This window comes from Manacus candei, unplaced genomic scaffold, assembly GCF_025592945.1.
Source record: "Manacus candei isolate 608988 ecotype Guabito, Panama unplaced genomic scaffold, ASM2559294v1 h1tg000034l, whole genome shotgun sequence".
In the NCBI taxonomy this organism is placed as follows: domain Eukaryota; kingdom Metazoa; phylum Chordata; class Aves; order Passeriformes; family Pipridae; genus Manacus; species Manacus candei.
This window is the reverse complement of record NW_026138082.1, coordinates 1,797,508-1,812,350: the sequence shown is the minus strand read 5'-3', so window position 1 is coordinate 1,812,350 and position 14,843 is coordinate 1,797,508. Positions and strand designations below refer to the sequence as shown.

The 14,843-nt window shown below is 38.6% G+C and overlaps 1 protein-coding gene across 10 annotated transcripts in view; it reads right to left on the bottom strand.

Moving 5' to 3' along the window:
• The window catches only part of MAP7 (microtubule associated protein 7), a 125,197-nt gene that overhangs the window by 42,238 nt on the left and 68,116 nt on the right, over positions 1-14,843 (bottom strand). For all 10 annotated transcript variants that reach the window (XM_051792563.1, XM_051792557.1, XM_051792564.1 and 7 more), the window contains exons 2-3: positions 8,964-9,032; positions 3,518-3,595 (exon numbers count right to left, since the gene is read on the bottom strand). In XM_051792563.1, the coding sequence (XP_051648523.1) occupies positions 3,518-3,595; positions 8,964-9,032 (147 nt within the window). The remainder of the gene's footprint in view (positions 1-3,517; positions 3,596-8,963; positions 9,033-14,843) is intronic.

Genomic DNA, 14,843 nt, shown 5'->3' with positions numbered 1-14,843 from the left:
CTTTGCCCTGTACTACTAAACTTCTACCCTCCAAAATGGCAACAGCACTTAACAGGTGAGGAAAAGCCCATGGGCCTCCCCTGCCAATTCCCAAACTTTGTCAGGGAATCAACAAGCAAACAGCTAGTTGGATGGAGCCAAAACCCTGCCAGGATCCATCATAACATTTTAACAGCAAGAACAATTAAGTTTTAGCACCACGGAATGCTCTTCAGCACTGTTTAATTTGGTAGTACTGATACAATCGATATGGCAGTTAAGGGTGAAAAAGCAGTAACTTTATTAAAATTTTCCAGTTTGACCAGGCTGTTGACCATGTTTGCCTTCACAAACAGCTCAGTTCCAACATGTGTACATCTCACAGCCCCCACTGTCAGAACACAGTCAGTCAGCCTGACACGTGCAAAGGAACTGCAGTGCCAAGCTGCAGCCAGAAATGTGACACCTCCCTTCACTCTGGCCTCCGAGAACAGTCCCATTTGACAGCTATCATCCTCACCTACCACTGCCTCTTTTGGGATTTCCTTCCTGCAAAACCCAAGCGGGCTGGTCTCACATAGAGAGATCTGATATTTATGTTTTAAAGGACAGATGTTAATTTTAGGCACTGTGGGAAAGAGTGTTAGCAGAAAGAGCACAAAAATGAAAACTTGATCACTAAAGAGCAAGTGACAACACTGGAACCATTGTTTATAGAATAAAGTAAAGATCACCCTAATAATCCTTCAAAGGTCTGAATGTGCATATCAACAATACGCACATTATGAAAAAGTCAGAAGAATAAAAAAATTTAAGCAAAAAGCTTAAATTGGATACAACTTTAATCATGGAAAATGAACTACACGAAAAAGTGTTGAAGAATTCATACTTTAGAAATGTTGGGATGGCATTTCAGAAGCAATGCCTTTCCTACAGTAAAGGAACTAAAAAAGAATAATTCCTTCTTGACAGTGTGATCTGCCAAAATAGCATGTGTCCCTGTGCACCTTCTATGTTATCTAAAGAAAGGTCCAAAACCAAATACGAATATACTAAGGTAAAAGGGGAACTTCTGTAAAAGTTTTTTTATTCTTTTCATTTAGGTGGCATAACATTATCCCCAAGAAGCTGACAGTTCCACTACACACATGCTATATCTATCCAGACAACAAAAATGACAGTATCTTTCCTACTCTCTAAACTCTCATTAAAAACAAGAGTTAGACACCCAAGTGTGCTAAATAGAATAAGACTGCTAAAATACCATTGCCAGGTGCAAGGAAACCCTCAAGAGTGCACAGCACCTACCAACCCATTATACTACAAGGAAAGTCAAATCCATCACAGCACAGTGGAACTTGAAAAAAATTAAGCCTTGAAAGTAAACAAAAGGGGGAAGAAAAAAGGTCTCAAATCAATTCTCATCAGAATATTGTCCAACAAATAAGCATAATCATTATTAAACTCCACATGTGGTACTCCACATGTTCTTAACAGAAGGGTAAAACAACTTAATTTTTCTGAGAAGATGAGTAACATGACCTCCTGCAGTTCAAGTTGCTGAAAATACAAAACAAAATTACTACCAGCTCTACACTTACAGAACTGAACACTGTCTTGTCTTTTTTTTTTTTTTTTTGAGAAGCAGAGAATAATTTTACTTCAGGTATGACTGAAATTCTCAACTTCTGCTTAAAAAGAAGTCTTTGCTAAACCTGACAGGTCCCCTGAATCAAAAGGAAAGGAATTAAGTTTAAATCCAACTTAATTATTTTGAAAAAAAATTCCTTCCTTCAGTTGCTTTACTGTTGCATGGTTGATGTCCCAATATTAACAAAATCCAAGTCCAGTTTTTAGCAAGACACATTTATGTAACAACATTATACGACTCAATGTTTAAGAGAGACAGCTTCAGAATCTCTTTGCTGTGGTTCACGACATGAATGACTGATTATCTAGGTTCTACACTGAAAAAAAAAAAAAGTTGCATGTCCTAGTAAAAATTATTGTTTTGTTGTACTGGAACACAAATCTCAAGAGACAGCTCCTAAATCATACTGTTAGCAGACAAATATACAGATGAAAGTACAATGTTACTTTCGATTTTCTTGTTAGTTCAAAATAATTCTTCATGCAAGAACACACAATACACTCATACATCATATCTACATGCAGAACTCACTTGGAAATGAAGGATTCCATGTCAACTTATAAAACCCCCTGATGTTGCTTTTAAAACATGTCACGTAAAATGATACATTTCTCAACAGAAGTCATGTCCTTCCAGTAACAGACACTCATTTACCAATAGCTAGAAAAATCAAAGTCTGGGAAAATTTAAGGAAAGCATCTCTCTCTGCACTTGACTAAAGCATTGTTATTACACAAGGATCAAACATGAGAAAAGAATAAATACGAGACATGGAACCATCATATATGAAAAATTAATTAAAATGAACCAGTAACATTCATTTGCTCTGGAACCTGAAGAAATTAAGCTTACACATACCATCAACTCAAGGAGCAGCTTTTCAAGGATTAGCAAGCATCCTGTCACACTACCCTTTGAGCAAGCCAAAAACAAAACTTTCTTTTTCCACTCCAAAACAACCCTTACGATTCATGCATGGCTACTGCAATGTTGTAAGGTGCTGTAAAAAAGAAAAGGCTATAAACACTATCAAGACCTAGGTGACAATAAATCATGGTTCCTCAGGTTAAAGCAGCATAACTCTGGCTGGAGTTATAAGACAGTTCTATAAACTTTCAGAAGCTAGAAATTGGAAATAAAGAACTTCGGTTTCTCAAGTCATAAGAATTCATCATCCAAAGAAATCAGGATGAATACGTAAAAAAGAGGAAATACTTGTGCTTGCCAACCTCCCAACTGCCACAGAACTTTGTCGCAGCAAACATATAAATCGCTTTCAGAAAGCCACTAATTTGGCTTCACATAATTCTTAGTTCTCTCACCACTGTACTCAGTAAAATGCCCATCAGTATTACTTGTTAAATAAGTAATTCACCTGAATCGTGTTATACATGCTCATACACAGGTGACAGAAGGTACTGAGCACATCTATTTGACACCTATTAAGGGTTTTACCCGAAAAAATACCCCAAGTTTATATAAAAAAAATTCAAACCATACATTGGCAACATGTTCTGCAATTCTATTTTATGGCAATAAAGGATGTATTCAACATATTAAGTAGTCTAATCTTAATTGGTAAAATATTCTAAAACTTCAAAATTCCATTTATATCAGGGAAGCTTCCTTGCATGATTTCAGAAATCAACTCATCTTTCATTTACAGTCATAAAATAGGTGAGAGATATAGCACTGATGAATCCCAAGATGTGCATGAATTAAAAGATCTACTTTAAAGACAGAATAATGTATTAAGAATGACACTACTGCATATGTAGCACAATTATTTTACTGAATGTTTCTAAAAGTAAACTGACAAAACCACCGCAGGCAGATGATAGTCCATTAAAAAATCTCAAACAATAAAAAACCCAGAGCAGGCCTTACCTAGCTGTTTTTCTCGTTCTTCTCTCCGTTCTCTGGCAAGCCGTTGCCTGTCATCAACCCTTAGTACTGTTGGATGATCTACAAATAGAGGGAGGGGGAAAACATTAGGCGCATAGCATAAAATCAAATACTACCATAAAGAAACTTTCAGGAAAATGGCTGTTAAACAACTCTAACTACTCTAATGTCTAAATAGATCACATTTTCAGAAATCTTATGAAAAAAAATCCGGAACAATTGATAATCAGTATGCATTCACATTTAAGACGTAAAACACTCCCAAAGAATAGACCAAGGTTTAACTGTGAACACCCAGAAGACTACTGCCTGTGAAAACTCAGGAAGAAGTTCTATTTCCATGCCCAAAACAACTTGACTGCTTGAGAGCATTCTGACAAAAATTTATTATTCCGTAACCTCGCTCCAAAATGCACCCACAGGCAATTCTATTACAATAAAGTATCTTCTTCCCAACAGTATTGCCTCGGAACAACCAAAAAACCCTATTTCACAATGCTGAAGAAGTTCAGCACCCAAGCAAAACAGTTTGGATCAAAGCACTGATCTGGCTGAGTAGTTCTGAAGCAGCTCTGGCTGAGCCTCTGAAGACAGCATGACAGTGATCTCAACAGATATTTGTGTGCACAGGTATTAAAAACTCCAACAAATGCATTAAAAGCAGTGAGTGCAACACATGCACGGACTGGTGTAATACCAGAAAAGTAAGACAACAACTATCCTTGTAGGTTGAAAGCAAGCTACATATCTTTAAGAATATCTGCAACTGGCCCCTTATTGCAACAGCAATAAGACTAAGGATAATATGAAAAAAACCTCTGTTAGAGCTCAGGTTTGACTTTAAAAATTCAGGCTTTGTTGGAAAAACATCACTTGCTCAGTGATGTCTCTGGAAGTCAATAAAGTTCTGAACAGCTAGCATCCTACTTCCAGTCTCAGCAATGGAGTGGTTCCAAACAAAGGGAACAAAGTCCAAGTTACCAATTCATCTCAGCATGCTGTGAAAACCAATTTCCTACTCATCCTTAGCCTGTGCTACTAAACCTGGAAAGCTCTTAATTTTATGCTTCTTTCACTAGCACTGAAAAAGTTTGCTTTGAAAAAGAACACAAGTAAACCAAAAACCCCACAGAAAAATTAAAAAGATTTCTGGGTATAAATAAATGGTCTGATTTATTTTAGTATTGAGGGGAACACATTTTTTAAGTATTTTAAGATAAAGAACTATCCAGAATGCTGTCACCATGAAAGTGCACAAGACAATAGAGCCTTTTCGCTATTCAGTGTAAATACACAAGTAAGTAACTTGTAAAAATACACAGCCCGTCTTCTTGTGTATAGGCTGCAGACCTGTGAAGAAAGTTACTAGCAAAACAATACAATGGGTCATAAAACTGAGGTTAAAGATATTTGCAAAAATACATCTCTGAAGTGAGGATGAGCTAGACTAATTTTGAATAGTTATCTGAATTAGACAAAAAACCCCAATAATGAGCATTTCATACTCTAACAGAAGTTTCTGCATAAGGATGACAGGATTTCTTGGATGAACCAGTTCACTGACAACTTCAGCTTAAATACTCTTGAACTCTCACCAGTGAAAAACTATCATCTCAGCAACGTCAGACTAGAGCCCCAATTAAGGGCATTAACAGCAATGCAAAGTAACAGCTGCAAGGAGAAAACCTATTGCATAGCTGGCAGGAAGAACATTCAAACATGATAGCCACAATGAAAGGTGCAAAACAGGAGCAAGTCACCAGCAAAGACAAAGGTAATCCATCACCCAGTTACAGATCAAAACTGTAATGTTGGTTGAATAGCACACAGTGTTGCCATTTATGAAACCATGCCTTGCCATGCCATCGCATAGATTTGTCCATTGTATGGTACAGATTAACATTTGGCTGATGTGAAGAAGTGTGCTGACTTGCATGCAGTCTCTTTAGCATGCAGACACAGGTCAAAAGGGTAATAGTATTCCTTCTCTCTCGTGACTGGCACAGAGGATTCACAAAACATGAATTTCTGTAGCATGAGTAATTAGTGCTTGTGGAATAATGCACATTCAATATGAATTCCCCTGGAAAACAAGGATTCCCTTCAAGGGCTGTCAGCAAAGTCAATGTAACACTGAGTTGACAGAAAATGATGAGACACTGGGGAATAATGTAAAAACCTGCTTCTTTCAGAATATCCTTTCCGTTGGGTTTTTTCCCCCCCCTTTCTTGAGAAGAGAGATTTCCCTATCAGGGAAAAAGACCAATTCTTCAAAAAGGCAGGAGGGTTACATGGACAGGCAAACTGAAAAGGTCTCCCTTAAGAATTCCTAATTATAAGCAACAGAAGGAATAAAATAAATTTTTAAAGTTGCCCTCTGACACTTTCTTGGAAGATATCCAATTATTTTTTCTATATCACACACCTGATGACATTCATGCATGAACAGCCCCTCTCCCAACACCCCAGGATTTCAGAACAATCCTAGAGAATTCACACGAAGTTGCAGGCTATTCACAATGTAAGTAGGTCTTCAGTAACAAGCTATTTTGCATACATTTGGGATCACAAAGAGCTAAATCAATATTAGTACAAAGATGGGAATAACTCCTTTGTAGCAGACCATCATTGCATTTGCTCTGCTAGGGGTTGGAGCATATATTACCAGTGCAAATCTTACACTGATAATTAAAATGTCTTTTCTGAGCCTTGAAAATGATTCTTCATAGTTTGGTTACAAGCCCAACCTCCAACAATTGTATTCTGAATCCAAGTGATCTGCTGGCACCCTCAGTGCATAGCATCAGTAGTTTCAAATTGTGGCAAAACAAGGGAGTTCACTGGGTTCACTGGGCCTGCTCCCCATTTTCTTTCTCATGTCTGTACTCACTAACAACCCATCATACAAATACCTGTGGGACTGGCATTTTTCTTATTCAGTAGGAATACCAGGACAAACACACACAGTACTTTGTACTCTCTCTTGCTCATATTCATCATCAGGCAATAAGATTTACATTACTGCACAAGAAGATGGAAAACATGTCAGTTGCAACAAATCTTGCAAGAATTCGTCATTTTTTACAGAAATAATTGATATGCAAAGCCTTATAGACAACACTCCAGGAAGATCCACATGCTGCTATAGAAGCTGCAGTTTAGTTATGATACAATATGTGGGAACTCACACTAAGCAACCTATTTCACTACATTTACATAACAGGTATAGAATTAAGCATTTGTATGAGAGGGATGTTTGGAAAATAAATAAGCCATAGTTCTATAAAGGGGAACTTAATTTTCTACCTGCTGCTGGAAATCAAGCTTCTAAATTACATATGAAAACAGTATTTTCCCATAAACTTACAACACCTGAGTACAAGTTCAAAATTCATTTTAATAAGTTAATAGTTTAATTTTTAAAAGCTTACAAGCTACAAATGTATTTTGCAGAAATTCAGCACTGAAATGTCCTTAACTATATTTTGGTCCCTAATTATATTACCAAAAGGGAAAAGCAAGTTTTCAAATCTTCTATATAATTAATACTCAACGAACTCTTAGGCACAGTTGACAGCTGTAGGAATTAAGTTTCTAAATTAACAATTGTCATATGCACTTAGAACATACTGCCAGTTTCTGTGGCTCATACTATCAGCTTCACTCAGTGTGGCTTCAAAAGTCACTCAACTACTATTCGTCATTTCCATCTATAATCCTCTCACAATCTCTTCTCATGAATGGTCTACCTCCCCAGAGGGAAGGAATCCCAGTGTTGTCTGTGTTCAGATCACACATCTCTCCCATTTGCCCAAGACTCCTAGGGTGCTAATTTCTTACATTAGAGAAACTAAAAGGGATATCAAGTGGAAAGAAACAGTCAGTTTGTATGTCAGTTCACACCTACGAACTAACCCAGGGGAGAAAGAAATGGAAGCCATGGCACTACTTGAAAAGATGCATTGCTTGGATCTCAAACCCTTTTCCCTTTGTCTAACTCCCTTTGTAACGCCATGCACACATTCAAAGTTGCTTTGGACTCCCAATATTTTTTCATTCTACGGACACCTTCCAGGCAATAAGGACATTGTTCATAATGACAGCTGTCACTGCTCCGCTGCAAACTGGTTTGTTTTTTAACTAAAACAGTTTGACACAAAATTCATATGCAGTATAAAGAAAAAACAACAACAAACCTCGAACAAACAAAAACCAAATCACCATCTCTCAGTAGCTCTCTCTTCAACATGGATTCCCAGAAGGCTGGGTGTAGAGTTAAACCCTAGACACATGCCTGTGCCTTCCCTCTCTCCGGCCCCAAGAATTTTGCGTTCCTTTCTACACACCAGCATAGATCAAGGGAACATAGGAACAGCTAGGATGCTCTTCTGAGAAATGGAAACTGGATTAAACTACCACAGGATAAAGTGGGTATTGAACACTGTCCAACACCAAGAGCTCTGTTTTTGCTGTGGAAGCAGGTAATGTTATCTTTATTTTCTCCTCTTTCTCCCACTGCCTTTCTGATTGAAAGCAGCCATGAATACTGTGCCTTGTGTAGGACCCAGTGCTGCCTGGCAGAGCATGCAAGGTGTGATCTGAACACAGACAGCACTGGGATTCCTTCCCTCTGGGGAGGCAGACCAAAGGTACCCCGTTTGGGGATAGAGAAGAGTCTGTCAGAACAAAACAGTCACTGAGCTGCCAAGCTGTCAAGGAGTTGAAAAGGGAATGCTTACAGTGCGCCTAGTCCTCAGCAACACAAGCACCTATGCTTTCTAAGGCACCTAAACAAAATCATTATTAACTACATATTTTAAACTTGGGTACCTGAATTGCACTACAAGCAGAATTTAGATATCTAAGGGCTCTCCTGGACCTTAGTCTAAGCACACAAGTGGAACAGACCCAGGGCACCAAGGACTGCATTAGGCGTTTTAGTACCTACACTTTCAACTGTATAAGTGAACAGTGAATTAAATCCACACAATTTACCAATCAGGTATGGTGAAGTAATGAGAAACATCTGCCCACTGCATAGAGTACATTACAGAATAGGGTATGCTTTGTGGTAAGTGAAGAAATGCATCAACAGAAGCACATTTATATAAAAGCTGTAAATCTTTGCCTACAGCAGATAATTCTCATTCAAGCACAGATACAAGTAGAGTGGCTTCTGCTGTCTTATCTCACTTCCCAACCCTCATTCCTAAGCTGTACTAAAATAAAAGTAGACTCTTAGTTTTGCATCTTTGCAAACAATCACAGATTCCAGCCTAACTAAATACGAACAGTCACTGGTACCATTTTGACTGACACAGCAAGAGAGGTACAAAAGCAAAAAACTCTAGAAGTTCCTAAGCCAGCTGCTTCCCATACAGCATTGAGGCAAACAGCCTTTTAACATGGAGCATGTGGAAAGGCATACCTGGTTTAGTTCCAGTGTTGCTTTGTCCTGAAGTAATTTTCTTGTCTTGTGTTTCAGAACTTTCAGCTGCTAAATAAGGAAGAAAAGAAGATATTAACCATTTTATTTAACAACAGCTCATTCACCTTATTATAATGTGACTTAAAGATTGCCAAATTCCCTTTAAAATCAGACTGTTCCAAGAGATCACCTTAATGCCATTCTACACCATTTTTCACAGAAAAACCCCCAAATGCCACACAGAAAACACTGAAGCCACAATACAAGTTCCTATTTCAAGATGAGGAAAGAGCCACAGAAAGATTGCATTTTAACAGTGTATGTTTTAACAAGATATATCAGATGACTTGTAGACTCCAGGTTCCTAAAAGAATGGTACAAGATACTGGTAAAAACTTCAGAGACTCTTTACAAATTATTAACACACCCATTATGCGGAACTGAAAAGAGGACTATTTATGACCTGAATGAAATCTAACCGAGGCGATATTCCATTATTTACAATAGACTTTTAATCAGGCCCTACCAGTGATCTAGCTGCTGCATGAGAAGAAGAGCAAAAACAGATAAACCTGCTGCCTTAGAGACACTGCTGCTCTGAAGAAGAGATCTTTCCTTCTTCCCTCCTGGACTTTTATTTGGAGGGAAGAAGAGGTTTGATCCATTGTAAATACTTATGTCATGGTAGAGATAATTAAGATTGTATATAATGTTAGTATTTATTTGTACAGTCATTGTAATATATTCCCTTTCCCCCAATTTGAGTCTCGTGTGGTTGTCTGGAAAACTCATCTCACATTGGGCTGAGATGTGAGAGGGGGCTTAGACTAGGGAATTGGATTTTGAGGCTCTCAAACCATGACATTAGCCCAGAGAAAAGGAGGCTCAGGGGGAACCATATCACTCTCTACAACTACCAGAAAGGAGGTTGTAGCCAGGTGGCGGTTGGTCTCTTCTCCCAGGCAATCAGCAACACAATGAGAGGAAATGGCCTCAAGTTGCACCAGAGGATGTGGCACCTGGGGCCATGGTTTAGTGGTGAACACGGCAGTGTTAGGTTAACAGTTGGACTTGATGATTTTAGAGGTCTTTTCCAACCTTAACAATTCTGTGATTCTAAACACTTCATATCATATCATAGTCATATCATATCAAAGTTAAGGTAGTAGTAAAACAAGCTTTTCTCCTGCCTTTATCAACCACTCAGAACACTCTCATTAAAAATACCACGGTAATGCAGTGGGCCTACATCACAATTCCCATCAGCCTGGTCTAGGGCACCACACAGAAGAGGAAACTCTTACAAAATAGTAAAAATATTGTTTCTAAGAATTAGTGAGAGCACTGATGTTCTAGTAGCTTCAGCACAAATTTCTTTGCATCTCTCATACTGTGTATGCACATTATTTTCAAGCATTGTGCCACGGGATTATGCAACACTTCATTAACTTCAAAAAATTGTTTAAATGCCATCCAGAAAATACATTAAATACACTTGTAATACAGCCTAGGTACACAAGGTAATATTTTTCCCCATATTTCCTTGTCTAACATTTCCTTGGAATATTTTGTGACACATTTTGAGTACACATGCATATGACCACTCATATGACAAGTGATGAAAAGAACAGATGGCACAACCATGAATTTTAATGATGCTGGATACCAAATAAGAATTTGCACGAGTATTTAGTAACCACTGTAGGTGTTCTCCCACATAAAATACTTCTTGAGCTAAGATACAAACAGCTTAATCAGACAACTAAACATCTAAGATCCAAACCTAAATATTGACAGCACTGGTTCCAGCAATACTCAATAATCTAAAAGATGCCAGGAGAAATATAATTTAACTACCTAATACTTCCTCTGCTGCTTATCTTGAGCCACTATCTTTACACGGAGGGACTAAAAGTTGCATTAAGAAGTGTTAGAAAAGGACATTTTTCTGTGAAGCATTCTGGAAACTTGAAATGCTGAAGCCAGCCTGGGTAATAGTGTAGATATATTGGGGAAGACAATCTAGGAATCCAAGTTGTTGAGACTGGAAGGGATTTCTGGAAATCATCTAGTCCATACCCTCTACTCAAAGTGAGGGTGCCTCAAGCAGGCTATGCGTGGTTAGTTTTTGAATACTTTTAAGGATGGAGACTCCACAACTGTTCTAAGCAACCTGTGCCAGTTTTTGCCCACTGTTCACAGTGCTCAAGTTTTTCTTATGTCTGAACAGTAATTTCTGTAAAACGGCTTTGTGTCCCTCATCTCCTATCTTGTCACTGTGTGCAACAAAGAGGAGTCTGGCTGTTTCTTTTATTTTATTTCATCAGGTATTTTCTGATATGTGGTTCTTCTGATGTGTGTGGTTTTTTCCTTTCAATGTTTTTGATGTTAAACTCAAGTGCTATATGATTTGTCTGGAGTCTCACAAGAACACACTGCTCAACCATCCCAATTGAGAGATCATATGGATAAACACTCGGCCCCGACCTTCCACGGATCAGAAAAGCTGTGAAGAGCTGCACCATCTTCACTTTGCAAAGACCTCCTACCATGAATGGTCTTCCAACTGTTGCCATCCAGAGATGAACTCTCCAAACCAGGATGCCCTGGTCAGTTATTAAACATTTTTCTTTGGCCCTCCTCCCCAGGTGAGATGGTTCTCTAACACCCATTCTCTTAGATAACTTTCAGAAAAAAAGTCAGATAAAAAGCTTTGTCTAAGTGAGGCCTACAAGGGCTAAAAATATGCAAATTAACCTACCTATCCAGTGCACAGATTTTTGAGACCACACAGAAATCACCCACTGACTGAAGCCCTGGCAGAATCAAAACTTTGTTTTCCTTCTGAACACATCAATGCAACATTGTATTATTGTGATTGGAAGTTGTCCCGTCGCCCCCTCCCCCCAACTCCATTTTTTAAAGGTGAAAGTATATATATCTGCAAGTTAATAGTAATTTTAAAACTGAGCAAGATTACCCATTTTACTTCAGCTATTCCTGTTAAATGCTCAGTGACTGCGAAATAACTGATGGAAACAGAGCACCGGTCTGGTGTAAGGATTGCTCTGAACTACTTTTATGGGCTAAAGCAATATCCCTATTACTCTATAGACACAACGTTATGCTCAACGTTATCTAACATGTCATCCAAAGTCACTGATGTACAAGCCTGCTGCAGCTCACTACAGATTAGTGAAACTCCAATTTGCCTTGAGATGAGCTTTGACAAAGCTGCTTCAAACTTGTGGAATAATCTGCTTCCAGCTGCCAGAAATGCAGATTCCTTGAAGATGTCAAATACTTTCTCCCTTGAATTTTCAGTGAGTTTTCTCTACCTCCTTTCACCACATGCTTCTCCTCTAGTGTTAGTTACACAGACCTGCATGAAATGCCTAACTGCAAGTATGTAAATATTTATTTAACTAAGCAACAGAAGCCAGGACACACCAGAAATGTATATCTATATATTTAAGAATTTAAGATATGAGCTACCAATAATTGCTTGAAAGGTTAGAACAGTACAGAACTTCCATTTAAAGTCAGCTTTTGGGGGGATTAAAATGCAATTGTGAAACAATATATTCCTTTGGCAATACAAGTTAAATACATGCATTAGAATGGATTTTGTGTTGCTTGAATCACAGAAACAGTGAAAAAAATCAAAACTAAGTTACCATAGCTTTATTTCAGAATAGTAAAGAAATAAATGTCACACGTTAAAAATTACTACTTTAGATTGTGAACTTAGAACAAGTTACATTTGTAAAATAAACTGGAGGACAAAATCACCAAAGAAACTTAAAGGACTCTGATGCTATCCTGACATGTGCTCTACATCATTGCATTTTGGTCTGTTAAGGATGTAACACAGTCTATAATAAGACCCTGAGAGGGAATCAAAAAACACGAAGCTCCCCTCTCTCAGCTCTGCCATTACTATATGCAATAGTATGAAACAGAAAACTATACCTCAGTTTCCCTGTGTCAAAAAAGAGGGAAAAAAGAGAGGGAAAAAGGCAAGAAAAGATATACATACAGGTACTAAATAATATGCATTTTTTAAATGCTGAGCTTTTAAGTGCAATCAGTTGCAGCACCGAATTCAGTACTTTAACATCCCAGAGGCAGAGGTGAAAGGGATCGATAAGGCTGACTAGTGCAAGGGAGGATCTCTGTTGGTTCAGCTTTTAGTTTTACTTTGAAACAAGACAAGTCCAAAACCAGCAGGTTATTCCTAAAAAAGTTTTGTGATGGAAATTAATTCTATTTAGAAATCTGTGATCAGTTCCAATATGTCTTTCACAATCTGAAAGGTTTAATCAATAATTCTAACACCAGGATAAGTACAAGCTCTAGAAGGACTGACAAGCAATTTCATATAAAATGTCAGCTTACCCCATGCCACATACAGCCATTATAATTATACTCAGTCACTTCCTAGAGTAGCTAAGAATTCCTGTAACAGGTACCTGTACCGAAATTTATTTTCTAAAAAGAGAAAAAAAAAATTTATAACAGTAAGAAATACTTTGAAAAAGCTGATCCATAATCAGTATCTGTCAGAAAAAAATGCCTTTAAGAATCTTACAGTCTAGGGTGTTGCTCTTGAAGTACTAAAATCAGTTATATTCAGCTTCTCCAGAAGAGGTCTGTGTAAGCAGAAATAGGAATTGGTAGCAGTGGGAAGCAAAACCAGAGCAAAGAGAAATTTTATCTTGAAAAGATTCAAATCTGAGGAAAAGTCTCATAGGAAACATTGACAAGGGAGGAAAGTATAAGCTTTTAGTTCTTCTTTACATACCAGGTGAGCTCTGATCAAAGGGAACTGGCCTAAGAGACTAAGATAGCAGATCCAAGGGGAAAAACTTAGTCGAGAATTAGAGCCCCGTGAGGGTGTGCTGGAAAGCAGAAGCAATATTCACCCAGACCCTGGAAAAAACACAGAATGCCAAGGAAACATTGAGCTGGGAAGCATTGCATGGATATTTTTGACAGGCTTTCTTGAAAATACAAGAGTTGTGCAGAATACAAACGTTCGCTTCTCAGACCGTGGCACATCGAGTGCATGCTTGCACAATGTGAACCAGCTATTCCAAGGAGGTAAAAGGCAAAGCAGGGCCCTCAAAGTAAGGCTGAAAATCTGGATAAAAGAGGTTTAAGTTCTGTTCCATCAAAGAAGGGAACCAGCCACGGGACAGAGGCAGCTACACTACCAGGTCTCTAATTCCAGAAGTGGAATCTTCAACAGACTAAACACAGTGTGAAGGGGCACTTGGGGACCACAAGCAAGAGGTGCTGCTTGGACCTGTGTCAGGCGGTCAGGATGTGCACAGCAGCTCCCCCTGAACTGCATCCCAGCAGGCATCTGAAAAGCTGAGCTGTACACAGGTTGCAAAGCTGTGGATGAGAGCACAAGCACAGGTAAGCCCCAGGCATGCAGACAGCCATGCGTGCCTGACAGCACAGATACGCCTCTGGGTAAAGGGTGCACTGCACACCAAAGGGGAGATACCACCTTACAGTTTCTTGCTCTAATTCCGCAAGTGAGGGAGAACTACTGAGAAACAGCCACGAGAAAAAAGAAATAGCTAAAACGGAGGAGGGGAGACTACAGGGAAAAAAGAAGAAAATCCAGCTGTTCTGTACCTGTCATTTGTCAGCTAATCTCCCTGTTTGACTGAACTGCTTCTTAACTGTCAAAGAGAGCTGGGGGGTGTGTTGAGAGATATGGAAGGCATCAGAAATGACAGCTGGAACAAACTTCAGTAAAAAAAGTGTTGCCAATACACAGCAGAGGAAACTCAGCGCTAAACTGGGAAATTTAAAACAGAGCATTTTGGGAACTGATATATTCTTTACTCCTTAGCATCCAATTCT